Genomic DNA, 21,937 nt, shown 5'->3' with positions numbered 1-21,937 from the left:
GTTATCTCCATAATTTCAACGATCGCCTCTAACTAGACAAAACGAATGTATATTAGTTATTTATTATATTACCCCTTTTTTTATTCGAACTCTATCATAATCTATCGCAGATATAATTTCGTGGTATTATTGGTATGGTACCCTAAGTATATCTTTTGATTAGACTGACGGGTCTGCAACTCAGCGTGTGGTTCACCTGATCACTACTTGCCTGCTAGAAAGATCTGGCAAAAAACAGGTTCTCTGTACAGAGCAGTTTTCACGTCAACGATTATGTAAAATAATTATTTAATAGCGATCACCTGACGCAGGATTATATGTAAGTTTGCACTAGTGCAGTGATTAGTCTCCAGAACAAGAACAGAATTGTTATTTTCTATCATTTTTATTTAATGATTTTTGTAACATCTTCTATGCAAATGATGGTATTCCATTTATTGCTTAAGAAAATGATATTTTCTGCAGACGTCTGTTAGATACAAAGAAAAATATTGTAATAATTTCAGAACAGACATTGTATAGAAAAGCATACGGTAGTTGATGGCTTTGCTCTACTTTCAACAATATATGCTGAAGTCGGTTTTTCGTCTGCATAACACATTAAAAACGACGGCATCGCTACAATACTTCTATTTACGTACACTGTTGATTGACGATTCAAACTGCAACAAGTCGAAGGAGTGACATGCCATTTCACAGTGTTTGTGTCCGAATGCAGGGTAGAAACTGCGCGCCGAAATGGTATGCAGTTTAAATTCACTGTAGACTGCTCGAAGGTGCTGACATGGCAACGAAATGAGATTCACTTTATGCCACTGAAACAGAAATAAAAAACAGAGATGAAAACGTAAGTCACAGACTGAACAACTGGCGGAAAACGGGAGGGACTGCTATTACAGTTGCCAGTAAATTTCTCAACAGGTAGCTTGCGAGTGAAGTAAGTTGACACATGGTTTAAAAATTCGAAATTAAGGAACATGCAGAGTTCGTGTAATGTTTTAGCGGAAACTTCACATGCAGGATGGTAGCCACATTCCGGAAACAAAACAGAGTTTTTTACGAATATACACTTCCAGAACGGTCTCTACAACTACACCTGGACGTTGAATGCAGCAGCATGGCGTATGGAGGAGGGTGCGTATCGTGCAAGCTGCACTTTTCCCCCATTTACGAAGAGATGTTGTTGGGAGCTCGCTGTGCAGCAGAATTCAAATGCTTTTATCTCCGTATTCACTATGCGATAAGGATTTTGGGGGACTTTACAATTTCTTGAATCGTTTCAGAACGTAGGTTCTCAAAATTTTGCAGATTTTATCAGACATCCTCTTTCTAGTATCGTCTCCTTTCACTACAAGTATCTACGCAAATTGAAGTAAGCGTAGAAGAAAACATGTAGGAATTACTAATGCTTGGGGGTGTGCCATATTAGGTCGAAGCATCTGTTTATCATCATCTGGTGATGACTTTGACCTTATCACCAAAAGCACAAGAGAATAAGTTGCGCTCAAATATAGTCCGAGGCACGCCGGGGGGTTTCAGAAATATTTACAACGCTGAAAAGCTAATAAACAGCACGCGATATTTGGTGTTATAAATGTGGGGTGGGGGGGGGGAGGTACTGATGGATGTACTGAATTAATTTCATTTATGTGGTACGCTATGTAGCAGTAAAGAAAATTCACGAAAAAAGTGGTCCACGGCAATTGCCAATTAGGTAAATCTAGTTGATTTAGCGAGGGAGAAGCAAAGAAGGAACTGATTTATCCTACACATTTTGGAATATGATTTTACTTCGCCATTAATAAGTGGCAACTTTATTTTTAATCGATTTGATGAGGACACTTCAGCGCTAAAAATTTCATTCCTTACTGCATTATCATTTCATATAAATCCAAAGTTGAGTTTGCGCTGGGTTCCATATTTTCGTTCGTTAAATTGTTGGCGATAATGCATAGGGAGTAATTCTATTAACATAATAACAGGAAGGATGAATCGCACCGCACGAATAACTATAATAAATGTTCTGCTCTGTATTCGTCGCCGTAACGTGTCTTCATTGCGGAATGAAGCAGGTAAGTGCTCAGACGAATCACAGGCAACAGTTATAGCCAGCATCTGAGCTTGAAGAGGTAAGGGGAGAAAGTGATTTTAGTTTTGTGGAAAGGGAAGTGGAGAAGCAAACGAAGCACGACGTCCAACAAAATCTCATTAAGAAATTTGTTAATCACCAAACCTACTGCCTAGTACTAGCAACGTACGTAACTGTGGGGAGTGTATATTTTTGTATGCAGGTCTTAACATCTATAAAGTCATACATTTTTATACGTCATACGTTAGTATGTATATACGTCAATCTATTTGTTGTTTTGTCTCTGCTTCGAACAGTCTCCCAAAAACACGTCAGTTTACTCATTACTTGACTTTTCCCCCGCACGGTCTTAACGGCAACACTAAGAGTACTACCCCTATCAGTATAGACTAACCGTTTTGCGTTTACGCGTCCACCCTGTAACATGTGACTCGCAGCCCTGGAAAAATTAATATCTTGGTCTTACCACAAGTATTTGGAGGTGTTAACCAACCTAAAATCATATGACTTGCAATAGCTATACTTTTTAGTACGCAAATGGCGAAAATACCGATTTAATATTGTTCAGTACACCGCTTTTAGTCACCAATAGAGACGACTTGTTCTCTTCACACCCTCTATACTGCACTGAAGCGCCAAAAGAACTGGTATAGGAATGCGTAGTCAACTACAGAGATATGTAAACAGGCAGAATACGGTGCTGCGGTCGGCAAAGCCTATATAAGGCAACAAGTATCTGGCGCACTTGTTAGATCGTTAACTGCTGCTACAATGGCAGGTTATCAACATTTAAGTGACTGAACATGGTGTTATAGCCGCCGTACGAGCGATGGGAAGCAGCATCTCCGCGGCAGCGATGAAGTGGAAATTATCCCTTACGACCATTTCACAAGTGAACCATGAATATCAGGAATCCGGTAAAACATCAAGTCTTTGCTGCGGAAGGAAAAAGATATTACAAGAACAGGATCAACCACCGGCAGGTGTAGCCGAGCGGTTCTAGGCGCTTCAGCCTGGAACCGCGTGACCGCTACGTTTGCAGGTTCGAATCCTGCCTCTGGCATGAATGTGTGTGATGTCCTTAGGATAGTTAGGTTTAAGTAGTTCTAAGTTCTAGAGGACTGATGACCTCCCATAGTGCTCAGAGGCATTTGAACAAGACCAACGACGACTGAAGAGAATCGATCAACGTGACAGAAGTGAAATCCTTCCGCAAATTGCTGCAGATTTCACAGCTGGGCCATCGTCAACAAGTGTCAGCGTGCGAATCACGAAACATCATTGACATGGGCATCCGGAGCCGAAAGTCCACTCGTGTACCCTTGGTAACTGGACGACACAAAGCCTATCGCCTCGCCTGGACCCGTCAACACCGACGTTGGACTGTTGATTACTGGAAACTTATTGCCTGGTCGGACGAGTATCGTTTAAAACTGTATCGAGCGGATGAACGTGTACGCGTGGGGAGGCAGCCTCATGAATCCATGGTCCCTGCATGTCAGCAGGGGACTGTTCAAGCTGATGGAGGCTCTTTAATGGTGTCGGCCTTGTGTAATTGGAGTAATATGGGATGTCTGATACGTCTAGATACGACTGTGACATATGGCACGTACGTAAGCATCCTGTCTGTTCACCTGCATCCATTCATTTCCTTTGTACATTCCGACGGTCTTGGGCAACTCCAGTAAGACAATGAGACACTCCTGAATTGCTACGGAATGACTCCAGAAACACTCCTCTCAGTGTAAAGACCTGCACTGGCCACCAGACAACCCAGGCATGGACATTATTGGGTATTTCTGGGATGCCTTGCAACATGCTGTTCATAAGAGATCTCCACACTCCCGTACTCTTACGAATTTATAGACAGCTCTGCAGGATTCATGGTGTCAATACCCTACAGCACTATTTCAGTTAGTCTAGTCCATGCCACGTCGTGTTGCGGCCCTTCTGCGTGTTCGCGGGGCCTCTACACGATATTAGGTAGGTGTACCAGTTTCTTTGGTTCTTCAGTGTATATGATTGTAGGGCAGGTAACATTTCAACACATGTCAGTACGTTACACGTTCATCTTGTTAGTAGTTTGTACATTGAGTGGTAACAATAGAGAAAAGCACTGTGTATTGCAGCTACAACTCTGCTGGAATCCTTTTTGCACGTGGATCCATCTGGCATTTTCAGTTTCAAGGGAATAGCGGCGAATACGTAGTTTGGACATTTGACGGGAAATTGATACCAGTCATTATAATTTTCCGACTTTCTTCCAACTGGTACTAAACTAATACAGCTGTCTGTGTGGGAGAGGGTATGTACGTGTTCTCCCGTGCCCTTCCCCCTTCCCCCCTCTCCCCCCTCCCCCCTCAAAAATCCTAGACAGGTAACCTCCAAAGCGACGGTATAGACATAAAAGGAAAAGAAAATAACGATACAATGAATGACATTAACACTCAATCAGATGCGGTAGATGACAGAGGTAACCTGTTAAAGGAATTTGTAGGAGTCAACACAACGTAAGGAGGCACAACTATTCGTGGTCTTAAAGTTTTCAGTAAGGTACCATCACCACGTCTACTCTACGAATAAACCCAAATCGGTTTAATGACAATTTTGTAAGAAAATGTGCTTTATTTCTATATTATAGAAAATAAAGTTACGGGAAGTCGACTGATACAGTTTCAAATGTGGCAGCTATATAGGCAGAAATTTTGTAATTAAGCGTATCGGCAAATATGTATAAATACGTGAAATCAGCTGGTACAGACAAAGGCAGTAGACATAGGTAAACATTAATATCTGAGAGGATAGCTTATTTTTTCTCTTAGAAAGGACGCTAAGCGGCTCCAAACCTGTAATATGAGTAATAGGAAATATATATAAGCCACATTTTCGCTAGTGGAAAAAGAAAGAAGAAAGACCTAAAAATGTACAAGTAAATTAGTGGAAGAATAAGGAAGAAAGACATAAAAGATGTACAAGTAATTTCACCGATTGCAGAGTATTGCGTTTGTTTACGCTACAACACTAATCGTTTCGCCTCGCGATACCGTTTAACGTCGGCATCTCACCGTACTAAAAGGTTTAATTAAACTCTCTTGTGTTATTACAATTAGTGGCAATAACCAGAGGGTAACCTTCGCTCTATGCGTTCGTGCTCACAAAAGACGCTGCATTGCAGCCTTGTGAAGGCCAACTGCTTGCTTTTGATTACATTAACAATGGCGACATCCTCTCTTAGTAAAATGGCTGTTCAGATATCTCCTGTGGAACGTCTTTTGCCATATTAGCCCTTCCTGCTAACGCAGTAAAAGGAAATTCACTTTTATGAATGTTTGATTCCTTTGCAATACATGTTTTTGCAGTAAATGTAATTGGGAAAATTGGGACACGGCAAATTTAGATATTCCTAAAGTCTTTGACGGACCGACCACTGCAATAATATTTCCATAATTGACAACAGCAACAATATAGATAGGTATAATTTTTATTTGCTCGTTGAATACATAAAACAGTATTATACATTTTTTGAAAGTTAATAAAATGAAATTTTGTCTATTTGATATTTTTCTAAGTAATTCCTTTTAATTTGCATGATAAGGCAATCGTTAAGAGTATTTATCTACTGCCTTATTCTGAAATGCGTAATAGATCTGTAAGAGTGTTATTTCAGTTTCTGGAGCCTTGTGCAGTTCTTGTGGCTGAACACAAACACCCTGAAACTAAGAGGTAAGAGATCTGAGTAAGTGCGTAGCGTACTACCCCTGATTAGCGTCACTGTCGTTGCTAGCCTTGATGTCCTCGTCTATCTGCCGAATCCAAGTATTCTTACTCGCAATATTCAGTCTCTTTAATACATGCTGGTAAGACAAACGGAGAAATTAACTTTTTTTTTATAAAGTTACAAACGGAGAAGTTGTTTACATTTCATTAAAGAATAAAACTTATTTATTTTCGGTTCCGCAGTCGCTATGTACTTCATACAGTGAAAATCGCGATTCCACTGTGACTGTACGCACTGGTTTGGCCTGTTGCCCGAGATTATGATATACTCTATCTTCTCAAAATATCTGGACACCCATTAATGGACACTATTATGGAGTGTGTCCAGCCTTCACCCTTACGACCGAGCGAGGTTGCGCAATACTTTATTATTAATAATATTATTTATTCATTGGCTTTCGGGACGTGCCTGCACACTCAGCTCAGCATTGGAAAACGATATGACACTGTGTGACGTGAATTCAGAAATTCATTAGGGTCAGAAAGTATTCTGAGACATGTCATGTGACGCCATGCAGGCGATTTTCGTGTCGGTTATGGCGATACGACGGTAAGGACAACTTGACACCCAGTCCTCGAGCGGAGAAAATGAGGGACGAGGCCGGGAATCGAACACGGGTTCCTTCGGTCAGCTTCTGCCTCACTCAATCCGCGGATACCGAGAAGAACAGGCGCATTGCTTAACACACCGGACTAGAATTCTAGAGGACGACGGTTCAAATTCCCCAATCCCCTTCTCTCCCACAGCCCCTGAACATCCAGATTTATGTTTCCAGGGCTCCCCCTAAATCACTGAAGGTAAATGCCGGCATGCTTCCTTTGAATGGACACGGCCGAGTTCTTTCCCTTCCTTTCCTAACGCGATGTTGTGATTTGTTTTTAATGACCTCGCTGTCAACTGATCTGCCTTCCTTCCTTTTATGCGTTTATGATGGCTTGAACTGTGCTAAAGACACTTTCAGTTTGGTGTGTGAATATCTGTAGGAATGTTTGTCTGTCGTCTTCCTCAAGAGCCGAAGCCGCTAGTTGAATGCTCGGGCGTAGGGAGAAGTCGACGTTCTAACTCGTCGCAAAGGTGTTCCTTAGGGTTCATGTCGGGAGCCTAGGCAGGCTAGTCCACTTCAGGAATGTTATCGTACACATACCTTTGGCTCGTTGATGCTACTTTAAGACAGGATGCACTGTGAAGCCGATATAATCACCGACAATGAACTGTTACTCTACCGTACACAGCACACAATACCGTAAAATGTGTCCACGAGGAAAACCCCCATACGGTAACACCATTTCCTCCGTATTTTACTGTTGGCACTGAACATGACGGCAAAACTAAGGAATAAGGCGATTCTCCGCAGACTCGGCGAAGAAAAGGAACGCACAGTACGAAAAACACTGACAATGGAAAGGGCAGGATGGCAAGACTTGCTTTAAAAAATTTTAAAAATATTTTTAAAAAATAAAAAACTTGGTCACTGTGCTAGCTGGACTATTGCACCACTGCTATCACATTCTAACTCAACATTTCATGCGATTTTCTGCAGCCAGCCTACGCAATGTTCCAGTGAGGTCTTCCTGGCTCGGGTTTTACTGTGGTTATTATTTCACGATTCTACTTCACAGTTGCGTCACCAGCAGACAACTCCGGCAGCATTAGAAGGCCGAAGGTTGAAATGACCCTGTTGGAAATACAGTGATCAGTCCGCGTTCGAAGTGACAGCTCTTTTGAACACCCTATTTTGCTGTTACTGCATCTCTACCAATAACCCGTTACTCGCCACCTCGTTGTAGACTGACGGAACCGCCTCTCGTGAAATTTAGTGCATTGTTTCCCGTTACATAGTGTGTCCGGACACTCCTCAACAGATAATGACCGAATGGCTCTCTGTGTAATACACGGTAACACGGAAATGAAATTTCGAGAGACGTTGGCGGTCTTGTTGTTGTGCAAGGGGTAATCATTAGGTTTTAATTAAGGTCTAGAATAAAATGAGACTGTGACCATGACGTTTGATGACAGTATTAGTACTTTTCTGTACATTCATCCTCCGGTGAGACACATTTTTCCAACTATATGTGACTTTGGGGATACCGTGGTTGTCGATGTCTCCATTTTCCCTGTTAAGGAAGCGTTACTTATGGTAAACCTTCTCGACGTCAGTTTTTAAATGTCTGCCACATAATGGATTCTTCATACGAGGAAAGAGAAAGAAGTCACTTCATCCCATGTCGGAAGAACATAATAGTCAGACCATATTTGATAGCTCAAAGAAGTAGCCTCTATGTTTCGTGCTGTGTAGTATAAGTTGTGCATTGTGGTGAAAGCACACTCTTGGCCAGTTTCCAGCGACGCTTCGTCTTGAGGGTAAACCGCAACCTCGTCAGACAATTCTGTAGAATGCACCTGTGATGATTTTCTCCTAACTCGGATAATGTGTTGTGCCCTCATTGTAGGATTTCCAAAAATATTCATCTTACCCGATGGTGGTTGGGTCTTCGGCGGTGGTGAATCCATATATCGTTTTCTTGCTTTACTCCATTGTTCAGCGACTCATCCAGCGATCTTCCATGGTAAATAGGGTGCTAAAGAAGTCATTTCTATTTTTTTTTGTCACACCGCATTTGCGATGCCGCCTTGATTCGGCGGTCTTTTTGAATGTGTGTTAGCAGTTGTGGAACCCAGCGGGCGGCGGATGTGATGATTATAATGTCGTGAAAAATGTTGAAAACTGATACATAACTGATTTTTATATCTTCTTTAAGGTCTCGACTGTGTTGTCACTACGTGCAGCAGGTTATTCACTTCTGTAGCGATTCCCAGTTCTTAATAGAAACATGATCTGAGACGGTAGGCTTCCATGCCCGGTATCATTTTAAATAAAACAATTTTGAGTATTGGGCCACGTCATTACATCCTTTTCAGGGCGGTTCACTTGAACCGCACTGTTCCGGCTTGGATCGCCCTGAAGAGAATCGCAGCAAGTCGATGGAAATTCAGTTGATCCATTACTTTATAATGAAGTGGCCCAATACCGAAAATTATTTCATTCAACATGGTCTGGCTCTTTGTCCTTCGTTGTTGATACTTGTTTCCCCACACTAGAAGCGTCTATGGCATTTATCTACCGTGTCGTATGAAGGTACATTGTTGCTGTAAATTTCCGCCAACTCAGCGTGAATTTTCCACTGCTCCCCCTCACCCTGTGAACGTAGAAAATGAAGAACAGAACGATATTCCGTTTTATCGGCAATCTGCGCCACTTTCTTGCGGCTGCTCTACCGGCCTGGTGCGGTACTGTGACCAGCAAATAAAAAAAACCATGATGTAATATTTTTTTCCAGATGACAATTAAAACTTTTCAAACTCTCAAGTAGAAAACCAGCACTAAGAAAGTGCGAGAAAGCTGTAAACGTTGAAGGAGAATATAGAGGAGCTACACAAGGCAACTGGACTTAAAGGCAGTAACACGGAAAACAAAGAGGACGTAGATAAATCTCACATGGAACGAATCATACTGCGAGAAGAACTTGACAAATCAATGCAACACCCAAATCGAAACAAAAGCCCCTGGAGTATACGATATTCCGTCAGAACTTCTGACAGCCGTGGGAGGGCTAGCCATGACAAAACTGCTCCACAAGTAGAGCAAAATGTGTGAGACAGGCCAAATGCCATTAGGATTAAGTTGTTGTTATTGTGGTCTTCAGTCCTGAGACTGGTTTGATGCAGATCTCCGTACTACTCTATCCTGTGCAAGCTTCTTCATCTCCCAGTACCTACTGCAACCTACATCCTTCTGAATCTGCTTAGTTTATTCTTCTCTTGGTCTCCCTCTACGATTTTTACCCTCCACGCTTCCCTCCAATACTAAATTGGTGATCCCTTGATGTCTCAGAGTATGCCCTACCAACCGATCCCTTCTTCTAGTCAAGTTGTGCCACAAACTTCTGTTCTCCTCAATCCTATTCAATACCTCCTCATTAGTTATGTGATCTACCCATCTAATCTTCAGCATTCTTCTGTAGCACAACATTTCGAAAGCTTCTATTCTCTTCTTGTCCAAACTATTTATCGTCCATGTTTCACTTCCATAGATGGTTACACTCCATACAAACACTTTCAGAAACGACTTCTTAACACTTAAATCTATACTCGATGTTAACAAATTTCTCTTCTTCGGAAACGCTTTCCTTGCCATTGACAGTCAACATTTTATATCCTCTCTCCTTCGACCATCATCAGTTACTTTGCTCTCCAAATAGCAAAACTCCTTTACTACTTTAAGTGCCTCATGTCCTAATCTAATTCCCTCACCATCACCCGTCTTAATTCGACTACATTCCATTATTCTCGTTTTGCTTTTGGTGATGTTCATTTTATATCCTCCTTTCAAGGCACTGTCCATTCCGTTCAACTGCTCTTCCAAGTCATTTGCTGTCTCTGACAGAATTACAATGTCATCGGCGAACTCAAAGTTTTTATTTCTTCTCCATGGATTTTAATACCTACTCCGAATTTATCTTTTCTCTCCTTTACTGCTTGCTCAATATACAGATTGAATAACATCGGGGAGAGGCTACAACCCTGTCTCACTCCCTTCCCAACCACTGCTTCCCTTTCATGTCCCTCAACTCTTATAATTGCCATATGGTTTCTGTATAAATTGTAAATAGCCTTTCGCTCCCTGTATTTTACCCCTGCCACCTTCAGAATTTGAAAGAGAGTATTCCAATCAACATTGTCAAAAGCGTTCTCTAAGTCTACAAATGCTAGAAACGTAAGATTGCCTTCCCTTACTCTAGCTTCTAAGACAAGTTGTAGGATCAGTCTTGCCTCACGTGTTCCAACATTTCTACGGAATCCTAACTGATCTTCCCCGACGTCGGCATCTACTAGTTTTTCCATTCGTCTGTAAAGAATTTATGTTAGTATTTTGCAGCCGTGACTGATAGTTCGGTAACTTTCACATCTGTCAACACTTGCTTTCTTTGGGATTTGAATTATTATATTCATCTTGAAGTCTGATGGTATTTCGCCTGTCTCATACATCTTGCTCACCAGATGGTAGAGTTTTGTCAGGACTGGCTCTCCGAAAGCCGTCAGTAGCTCTAATGGAATGTTGTTTACTCCCGGGGCCCTGTTTCGACTCAGGTCTTTCAGTGCTCTGGCAAACTCTGCACGCACTATCGTATCCCCCATTTCATCTTCATCTGCATCCTCTTCCATTTCCATAATATTGTCCTCAAGTACCTCGCCCTTTTATAGACCCTCTACATACTCCTCCCACCTTTTTGCTTTCCCTTTTTTGCTTAGAACAGGGTTTCCATCTGAGCTCTTGATATTCATGCAAGTGGTTCTCTTTTCTCCAAAGGTCTCTTTAATATTCCTGTAGGCAGTATCCATCTTACCCCTAGTGATATGCACTTCTACATCCTTCCATTTGTCCTCTAATCATCCCTGGTAAGCGATTTTGCACTTCCTGTCGATCTCATTTTTGAGACGTTTGTATTCCTTTTTGCCTGTTTCATTGACTGTATTTTTATATTTTCTCCTTTCATCAATTAAATTCAATATTTCTTTTGTTACCCAAGGATTTCTACTAGCGCTCGTCTTTTTACCTACTTGATCCTCTGCTGCCTTCACTACTTCATCCCTCAAAGCTACCCATTCTTCTTCTACGGTATTTATTTCCCCCATTCCTGTCAATTGTTCCCTTATGCTCTCCCTGAAACTCTGTGCAACCTCTGGTTCTTTCAGTTCATCTAGGTCCCATATCCTTAAATTCCCACTTTTCTGCAGTTTCTTCAGTTTTAATCTACAGTTCATAACCAATAGATTGTGGTCAGAGTCCACATCTGCCCCTGGAAATGTCTTACAATTTAAAACCTGGTTCCTAAATCTCTGTCTTACCATTATATAATGTATCGGAGACCTGTCAGTATCTCCAGGGTCCTTCCATGTATACAACCTTCTTTCATGATTCTTGAACCAAGTGTTAGCTATGATAAGTCATGCTCTGTGCAAAATTCTACCGGGCAGCTTCCTCTTGCATTTCGTAGCCCCAATCGATATTCACCTACTATGTTTCCTTCTCTTCCTTTTCCTACTGTCGAATTCCAGTCACCCATGACTATTAAATTTTTGTCTCCCTTCACTATCTGAATATTTTCTTTTGTCTCATCATACATTTCATCAATCTCTTCGTCATCTGTGGAGCTAGTCGGAATATAAACTTGAACTACTGTGGTAGGTGTGGGCTTTGTATCTACCTTGGCTACAATAATGTGTTCACTATGCTGTTTGTAGTAGCTTATTCGCATTCTTATTTTTTTATTCATTATTAAGCTTACTCCTGCATTACCAATATTTGATTTTGTATTTATAACCCTGTATTCACCTGACCAAAAGTCTTGTTCCTCCTGCCACCGAACTTCACTGATTCCCACTATATCTAACTTTAACCTATCCATTTACCTTTTTAAATTTTTTCACCTAACTGCCCGATTAAGGGATTTAACATTCCACGCTCCGATCCGTAGAACGCCAGTTTTGTTTCTCCTAATAACGACGTCCTCTTGAGTAGTCCCCAACCGGAGATCCGAATGGGGGACTATTTTACCTCCGGAATATTTTACCCTAGAGGACATCATCATCATTTCACCATACAGTAAAGCTGCAAGCCCTCGGGAAAAATTACGGCTGTAGTTTCCCATTGCTTTCAGCCGTTCGTCAGCCGTTCGCAGTACCACCACAGCAAGGCCGTTTTGGTTAGTGTTACAAGGCCAGATCAGTCAATCATCCAGACTGATGCCCCTGCAACTACTGAAAAGGCTGCTGCCCCTCTTCAGGGACCACACGTTTGTCTGGCCTCTCAACAGATACCCCTCCACCCCTCCGTTCTGGTTGCACCTACGGTACGGCTATGTGCATCGCTGCGGCACGCAACAAGCTTCCCCACCAACGGCAAGGCCCATGGCTTGAGGGTGGGGGGGGGGGGGGGGGGGGAGGGGGGGGGTGTAAGTAAGAATGAAATAATTCCAACTCCAAAGAAAGAAGGTGCTAACTCATGATTGCAAAATACCAGGTGAATTCTTTACATGGGAATAGAAAAAGTGGTAGAAGCCGACCTCTGGCGAGATCAGTTTGGATTACGCAGAAATGTAGTAACTTACGAGACGGTATTGATCCTACGACTTCATAGAAGGCAAAGCTACGTTTATAGTATTTGTGTTCTTAGAGGAATCTTTTGAGAAAGTTGACTGGAAAACGCTTTGGAAATACAGAAGGCAACAAGGGAGCGAAAGTCTGCTTACAACTATTAAACCAGACGGAAGTTATAAAAGTCTAAGAGTATGAAAGGGAATCAGTGGTTAAGAAGAGCATGAGATAGGGTTGTAATCAACCCAGGTATTATCAAAATTGTGCACTGAACAAGAAGTAAGGGAAACCAAACAAAAGTTTGGAAAAGGGATTAAAGTTCTGGGAGAAAAAAGAAAAACGTCGAGCTTTGCCCATGACATTTTAATTCTGTAAAGATGGCAAAGGACTTGGAAGAGCAGTTCAACGTAATGGACAGCGTATTGAAAAAGATGTGCGTTAACAAAAGCAGAACAAGGACTATGGAATGTAGTTCGAATGAAATCTGGTGATGCCAAGGGAATTACCTTGGACTCGAGACACTAAATATAGTAGATGAGTCTTGCTATTTGGGCAGTATAATAACTGATTACGGCCAAATTAGAGAGGATATACAATGGAGACCGGCACTGGAAAGAAAAGCGTTTCTCAAGAATAGAAATTTGTTAACTTCGAATATTAACATCGAATACAGATTTAAGTAATTTATTAACTAGGGTTTCCCTCAGAGTTAGAAAAAATGTTTTTATTACTGAATAGTTTCGAATACTTTTGTTCATTCTCAAACCATTACCTACATTAGAAAGCACAATGTCATTAACGAAACATGAAATACAACGTTTCCACACATTTCGCATGCACAGAATACAGCCGCGCAATAATTTTTTTATGACATACCTGCATTTGTAATGTTTTACTGTACATAATACATTTTTTACATCATAACAGTATTAAAAGTGTTAGTTGACCGTATTACGATTGTCGTGATGCATTTAAAATTTGCTAGGAGTCTTCAGTTGTTTATACGTAAAACTTTAGAGGCGCTTCCTGTTGTTTATGATGTGTCCATATCCTTTGTCTCTCAGAAATCGTTATGTTACAACTAAAAACATACGTGTTATATTGATAAAGGTCTCAGATACTGTCGCACTGTTTTGTCAATTAGTGACATGTTATACGCCGTATTCTTTACTGAAACATGAATAATTCTTTTAAAAAGAGCAAAAAAATTTTTGTACTTAAATACATTACAAATCCAGGCTGTTCGCAAATTCCCGTTACAAATATCTTGGACTTATAGAGGGGAGTGAGCACATAATATTTTGAATAGAAACACATGTTCGGAAGCGTACCGTTCCGTTTTGTAATGGTTTTAGTTCAGATGTTTAACTCATCCACATCTGCTTGAGGAAATAGTTGGTTGGTTCTCTGGAAGGAGACCAGACAGCGAGGTCATCGGTCTCATCGGGTTAGGGAAGGACGGGGAAGGGAGTCGGCCGTGCCCTTTGAAAGGAACCATCCCGGCATTTGCCCGGAGCGATTTAGGGAAATCACGGAAAACCTAAATCAGGATGGCCGGACGCGGGATTGAACCGTCGTCCTCCCGAATGCGAGTCAAGTGTCTAACCACTGCGCCACCTCGCTCGGTGCTTGAGGAAATCAGTTAGGTGCGACGCAGTACAACTGTAGGTAACAGTTCGAATGAAAGAACCATTTATCAAACAAACGCATCTGTTTGTGTTAACACTTAAAGATTACATGTTTATATTATTCTAAAACAATTCATTGTGCGGTACGTACAGAAAGTAATGCTAAATTTTTAATAAAGACAAATTTGAGTAAGTGTTAATTTAACGTTTCGTTATATTTCCTTTGGATTGGTACCTGATACTGCGCCATGTTACTGTGCCATAACTAAATCAACTGTTCTAGGAGAATTGTTTGAGTTAAAGACCTGAATTGAAACTGTCGTAGAACGGAAACGGTAGGTTTCCTAACATGGGTTCATATTCAAACTCTTCTGTACTCACTCCCCTCTTCAAGTCCTAGAAGTTTGTAACGGGAATTTCTGAACACCCCGTACTTTGAGTTGCTGGTCCTCATACTAAGGTCGTGCGGTAGAGTTCTCGCTACCCACGCCCGGGTTACCGGGTTCGATTCCCGGCGGGGTCAGGGATTTTCTCTGCCTCGTGATGACTGGGTGTTGTGTGATGTCCTTAGGTTAGTTAGGTTTAAGTACTTCTAAGTTCTAGGGGATTGATGACTATGGATGTTAAGTCCCATAGTGCTCAGAGCCATTTGAACCATTTGAACCAATTCTCATACCAACACGGTGTTGGAATTGAGTAAATACATATACAGTTTAAGTGATAGGAAGTCTTTTCGGAAGATACTTGCCTGGAGTGTAGCCTGGTAAGGGAAGTGAAAGGTAGACTATAAACACTTCAGTCAAGACGAGAGCAGAAGTTTCTAAAATATGGCGTTACAGAAGAATACTGACGATTTGATGGGCAGATCAAATAACTAATGACTAAGGAGAAATAAAGTTTGACACAACTCGACTAAAAGAAGGAATCGACTGATATGACACGTTCTGAGATATCAAAGGATCACCAGTTTAGTATCGGAAGGAAGGGTGGCGAGTAGAAATCATAGAGGGAAAACAACACAGTAAGCAGATTCAGCAGGATGTAGACTGCAATAATTATTCGGAGATTAAGAGGCTTGCACAGGGTGCAATAGCATGGAGAGCTGCATCAAACCAGTCTTCGCACCGAAGATCACAATTTAGTAACAATTAAAACTTTATGAATACACCCACCACTTGTATTCTTCTTATAGTCTTTCTACACTGAAGGGCCAAAGAAACTGGTACACCTGCCTAACATCGTCTAGGGCACCTGCGCGCACGCGGAAGTCCCGTAACACAATGTGGCATGGAATCAACTAATGTCTGAAGTATTGCTGGAGGGAACTGATACCATGAATCCTGCAGGGCTGTCCATTAATCTGTAAAAGGGGATGGAGATCTCTTCTGAACAGCACATTGCAAGGCATCCCAGATATGCTCAATAATTTTCATGTCTGGGGATTTGGGTGGCCAGTGGATGTGTTTGAACTCAGAAGAGTGTTCCTGAATCCACTCTATAGCAGTTCTGGGCGTGGGGGTGTCGCATTGTCCTAGTGGAATTGTTCAAGTCCGTCGAAATCCCAATAGACACTAATGGATGCAAGTGATCAGACAGGAGACTTACGTACGTGTCACCTGTCAAAGTTGTATCTAGACGCATCAGGGGTCCCAAATCATCTTACTACACGCACCCCACATCATTACAGTGGCTCCACCAGCTTGAAAAGTCCCCTGCTGACATGCAGAGTCCATGCTTTCATGAGATTGTCTCCATACTTGTACAAGTCCAGCCGCTGGATACAATTTGAAACGAGACTCGTCCGACCAGGCAACATGTTTCCACTCATCAACAGTCAAATGTCGGTGTTGACGTTCCCAGGCAAAGCGTAAAGCTTTGTGTCGTGTAAAGAGTACAGGAGTAGGCATTTGGCTCCGGAACCCCATATCGATGATGTTTCGTTGAATGTTTCGCACGCCGACACTTGTTGATGGCTCAGCGTTGAAACCTGCAGCTATTTAGGATTGCACTTCTGTCATGTTGAGTGATTCTCTTCAGTCGTCGTTCGTCCCGTTCTTGCAGGATTTTTTTCCGGCCGCAGCTATGTCGGAGATTTTGTGTTTATCGGATTCCTAATATTCACGGTACACTCGTGAAATAATCGCACGCGAAAATCCCCACTTCATTGTTACCACGGAGATGCTGTGTCCCGTCGGTCGTGCGCCGACTATAACACGACGCTCGAACTCACTTACATCTTAGTAACAAGCCCTTCCAGCAGCAGTAAGCGATGTAGAAACTGCACCAGACACTTATTGTCTTATCGACATCTACATGGGTACTCTGCAAATCACATTTAAGTGCCTGGCAGAGGTTTCATCGAACCACCTTCACAATTCTCTATTATTCTAATCTCGTATAGCGCGCGGAAAAAATGAACACCTATATCTTTCCGTACAAGCTCTGATTTCCCTTATTTTATCGTGGTGATCGTTCCGCCCTATGTAGGTCGGTGTCAACAAAATACGTTCGCATTCGGAGGAGGAAGTTGGTGATTGGAATTTCGTGAGAAGATTCCGGGAAATACCCATTTCTTTTAATGATTTCCAGCCCAAATCCTTTATCATTTCTGTGACAGTCTCTCCCATATTTCGTGATAATGCAAAACATGTTGCCTTTCTTTGAACTTTTTCGATGTACTCCGTCAGTCCTACCTGGTAAGGATCCCACACCGCGAAGCAGTATTCTAAAAGAGGACGGACAAGCGTAGTGTAGGCAGTTTCCTTGGTAGGTCTGTTACATTTTCTAAGTGTCCTGCCAATAAAACGCAGTCTTTCGTTAGTATTCCCCACAACATTTTCTGTGTGTTCTTTCCAATTTAAGTTGTTCGTAATTGTAATACCTAGGTATTTAGTTTAATTTACGGCTTTTAGATTAGATTTTAGATTAGACTGATTTATCGTGTAACCGAGTTCCTTTTAGCACTCATGTGGATGACATCACACTTTTCGTTATTTAGGGTCAACTGCCATTTTTCGTACCATTCAGATACTTTTTGTAAATCGTTTTGCAGTTTTTTTATCTTATGATGACTTTATTAGTCGATAAACGACAGCGTCATCCGCAAACAACCAAAGGCGTTGCAGACCGCAGCGTCAAATTCTGCCTGTTTACATATCTGTGTATTGGAATACGCGTGCTTCAGTGTATCTACGATTTTACACTGGGATTTATGAAGGAAGGTTTTTCTCTGGACCTAACTGCAAACTTTTATCATATGCTATACTTTTCAGAGACGTTATTGCATACAGGCGAATGACACAGGCTGGTGCTTTTGCTTGTTGCAGCTGAGCAACGATATTGGCTACGTGCTGTACTCGGCGCTGGGCTCGTTCTACATCCCGAGCTGCATCATGGTGTTCGTCTACATCCGCATCTACTACGCGGCCAAAGCGCGCGCGCGCCGCGGCATCCGCAAGCCGCCGCGGCGACCACCGCCCGACGACAAGTGCACCTCCTTCACCACGACGCCCGCCTCGCCCGGCGCCGGCGCAGACACCGAGGCCACGGCTGCCTCCGCCGCCGGTGCGTACTCTTTGTCTCTCTACCCACTAGCCGTTTGGGAAGAAAGAGTATCTACTAACTCTACCTATTGGCAGGAACAGGTATGGGATGCTGGGGATACTGCAAGGGACTTCTGAGCGACCGTTAGATGGAGTTCGATATATAATATCTAGTTAATTTACTGTGTCCAATCACATAAATGTGACTACCTGTCACGAGCCTGAATAACCTACTTTTGCAGCCCTACCATTGCGAGAATGCAGGAAGTCAATGAGGTTCTGGATGATACTGGCGAGAAGTTGGAGCCTTGGCCACTATAGTGCGTTGATCAACTGCACCAAGTTTCTCAGTTGAGGATCCACGGCGCGAACACCCTAAGCAGCTTGTCGATTGGATTTAAATGTGTTCGATGGCCGAGCGACTACGGTAACTCATCCTGGTGTTCTGCGAAACCACGCACGTACACTGCGAGATGTGTGATACATTGCGTGGTCCTGCTGGTAGATGCCATCGTACCGAGGAAAAAATTAACTACCTATAGTTTGGATGTGGTTCCCAAGGATAGTTGGGCACTTATGTTGATCCACTGTGGGTTCCAGTATCAGCCGTAGAATGCCCTCAGGCCTGGACCTTTCCGACGATTGTTGCAGGGAGTAGGCTTTAAGACGTTTCACGCTGTAAACGCCAACGGCCATGTGCGATGGTGCATGAAACGTCATACGTACATCTCAAAAGACTACCAATCGTCACTCAGTGAACGTCCAGTTGCAGTAGTGACTTACAACTTCATGACCCTTCGTCGCCGAAGGGTAGTAGCCAGAATGGATACATGACCAGGCGTCGTGCAGAAGACACGGTCAGCAGGTCCTTGATTAAGGGTCGTCAGTTGCTCAACAGCTGCACGTTTGTTCGCCCGTCCGCTGCTCCGCAGCCGGTCTTCACCCTTGTCATATATGGCCCGTCGTGCACCACGGTTACCTCGGCGCTGGGTTTGGGCAGCGCCATCTTGTCATGCAGGGTGTACTTAAACCAGAACGGCACGCGTAAAATTTAAAAACTAACCGTTTTCTAAATGCACCCACCCTTGGCCCGAAGGCTGTTTTGGACGTTGGATAAATACGAGCTTCGTTTCCACATTACGACAGCGACAACTACTTTCCGAATCCCCCGATACACATATATGCCCTCCACTGCTGTCGGTGTTGACTACACGTTGAGGTCAAACGTAGGCGGTGATCGCATTAATATGACTCGGCCGCGTATCTGTATTCTGTGTATTGTAGGTCTTCATGTGTACCTATACAATGACATGACTACTCTGCAGAGTGTGAGCTCTCACACTTAAGTATTTGGTACAGGGTTCATATTACCACTTTCAGAATATTTCTAGAATATTCCACTCCCGAATGAAACGTGCCAATATGTTTCACTGCGAGCATTTACGAGGATTGTCCTGAAAGTAAGTTCCGGTCGGTCGCGAAATGGAAACCACAGTGAAAACAAGAAACGTTATATTTGCAAAAGTTAGGTACACCTTCCACGTACTTCTCTACATAGAGGCCACTCCAGATTCGAGTGTTGTCGTAGTGTTGTATGAACTTTCCAATATCCTCGTCGGAAAAAGCAGCCGCCGGTGATTTCGGCCAGTTATCTGCACTGGTCTGCAGCTCGTTGTTTGTGGAAAAATTTTGTCTTCATAGCCAGCGGTTCCTGTGAGCAGAAATGAGACTCAGGGGGAGCCAATTACGGACTGTATTGTTGGTGATCAAACACTTCTCATCGGAAACGCTGCAGGAGCGTCATCGTTGCCTCTGCAGTGTGTGGCCGAGAATTGACATGAAAAAGGAACTGCTCGGCGGTTGTGTTATGTGGGCTACATGGCACAGGCGAAATCTCTAATCAGGCTCTCATGCTTGGCGGGAGATGCTATTCCCTACGGAGCTTTACATGCTCACTGTTCACTCAAAACTGAAAAGAGCGACGCGACACGATCGACGGACATATTAGAGACACTGCCCAACACATCTGTGCAAAGCTTTACTGGATTTTTCCAGTGGTTTCCATTTCGTCACAGATCGGAACTTACTTGCAGGACAACCCTCGTATTTCGCATATTTTATTATGATGATCATTTCTCCCTATGTAGGTTGGAGTCAACAAAAGATGTTCACATTTGGAGGACTTTGTCGGGCCTTGTAACTTCACGAAAAGATATCGCCACAACGGAAAACTGTCTAACAACTGCCACCCTAACTAGCGTACCACACCTGGGAAGCACTCTCCCCCATGTTGCGATAATACAAACGATCTGTCCTTTGAACTCTTTCGATGTCCTCCGCTGGTCCTACGTGCTAAGGATCACATACCGTCCAGCGCTACTGCAGAAGAGAACGCACAAGCGCAGTGTAGGCAGTCACTTTGGTAGATTTGTTTCGTTTTCTAAGTGTTCTTTTAATAAAAGACTGCTTTTGTTTCCTCTTCCCCACATCATATTCAATCTGATAGTGCTAAAATTTTTGTTTTGTTTTAAATCACTAGATGTTCAGGGGAATCGATTGCCTTGAAATTTGCGTGAGTTATTGTGTGACGGCGAATTATTAGATTCTTCTTAGTACTCATATGAAGGACCTAACACTTTCTATTTATTAGGGCATTTTCCACTCTCGCACCGTACAAATACTTGTAAAACTCGTTTTTCATGTCGTGTTGCTATTCTGATGATTCTAAAAGGTAAACGACAGTATCATCTTCAAACAAAGACAGCTGCTCTGTGTATTAATCAATGCACGTACATTAAGAACAGTAGGTGGCATATAAGACTTCTTTAGGAAAATGCAGGTATCACTTCCGTTTCACTAAATGACTTCTCGTCAATCACTACGAACAATAAATCACGAATTCAGTCGCACAACTAGCAACGGTACTCCATAAGAGTGATGATGGTGATGATGATGAAGTCCCATACTCCTTGACAGAGCGTAGGGGAACGATGCGAGAGACCCGCATCGCCGTACTAGGCAAGGTCCTAGTGGAGGTGCCCGCATCTCGTGGTCGTGCGGTAGCGTTCTCGCTTCCCACGGCCGGGTTCCCGGGTTCGATTCCCGGCGGGGTCAGGGATTTTCTCTGCCTCGTGATGGCTGGGTGTTGTGTGATGTCCTTAGGTTAGTTAGGTTTAAGTAGTTCTAAGTTCTAGGGGACTGATGACCATAGATGTTAACTCCCATAGTGCTCAGAGCCATTTGAACCTTTTGCCTAGTGGAGGTGGTTTGCCACTGCCTACCTCCGTACATAGGTGTAATCCGCTGAATTACAGACCCGTATCACTGACGTCGCTTTACAGTAGGATTTTTGAGCATACGCTGTGTTCGAGCATGAAGACTTATCTCGAAGATAACGGTCTATTGACACACAGTAAGCAAAGATTAAGAAAATATCGTTCTTATGAAACACATCTAGCTCGTTATTCGCACGATGTAATGAGTGCTATCGACAGGGCATGCTGTTGAAAGGGCACCTCAAACTGATTCCATATTTCTAGATTTCCAGAAGGCTCCTGACACTGTTTCACACAAGAGACTTCTAATAAAATTGCATGGCTAGAGAGTATTGCTTCAGCTGTACGATTGTATTCGTGATTTTCCGTCAGAAAGCTCACAGTTGGTAGTAACTGGTTGGAAGTCAATGATTGAAACACGAGTGAAAATCTGGTATCCGTCAAAGAAATGTTATAGGACACAATATGGG

General features: G+C 42.7%; 1 protein-coding gene across 1 annotated transcript in view; it reads left to right on the top strand.

Moving 5' to 3' along the window:
• Positions 1-18,027: 18,027 nt before the first annotated feature.
• Positions 18,028-21,937, top strand: part of LOC126474395 (alpha-2B adrenergic receptor-like) — a 100,251-nt gene continuing 96,341 nt past the window's right edge. The window contains exon 1 of the mRNA XM_050101864.1: positions 18,028-18,167. Within this exon, the coding sequence (XP_049957821.1) occupies positions 18,043-18,167 (125 nt within the window). The 5' untranslated portion in view covers positions 18,028-18,042. The remainder of the gene's footprint in view (positions 18,168-21,937) is intronic.

The sequence above is a fragment of the Schistocerca serialis genome, chromosome 4 (genome assembly GCF_023864345.2).
Source record: "Schistocerca serialis cubense isolate TAMUIC-IGC-003099 chromosome 4, iqSchSeri2.2, whole genome shotgun sequence".
NCBI lineage: Eukaryota > Metazoa > Arthropoda > Insecta > Orthoptera > Acrididae > Schistocerca > Schistocerca serialis.
This window is presented reverse-complemented; position numbering and strand designations above follow the sequence as displayed.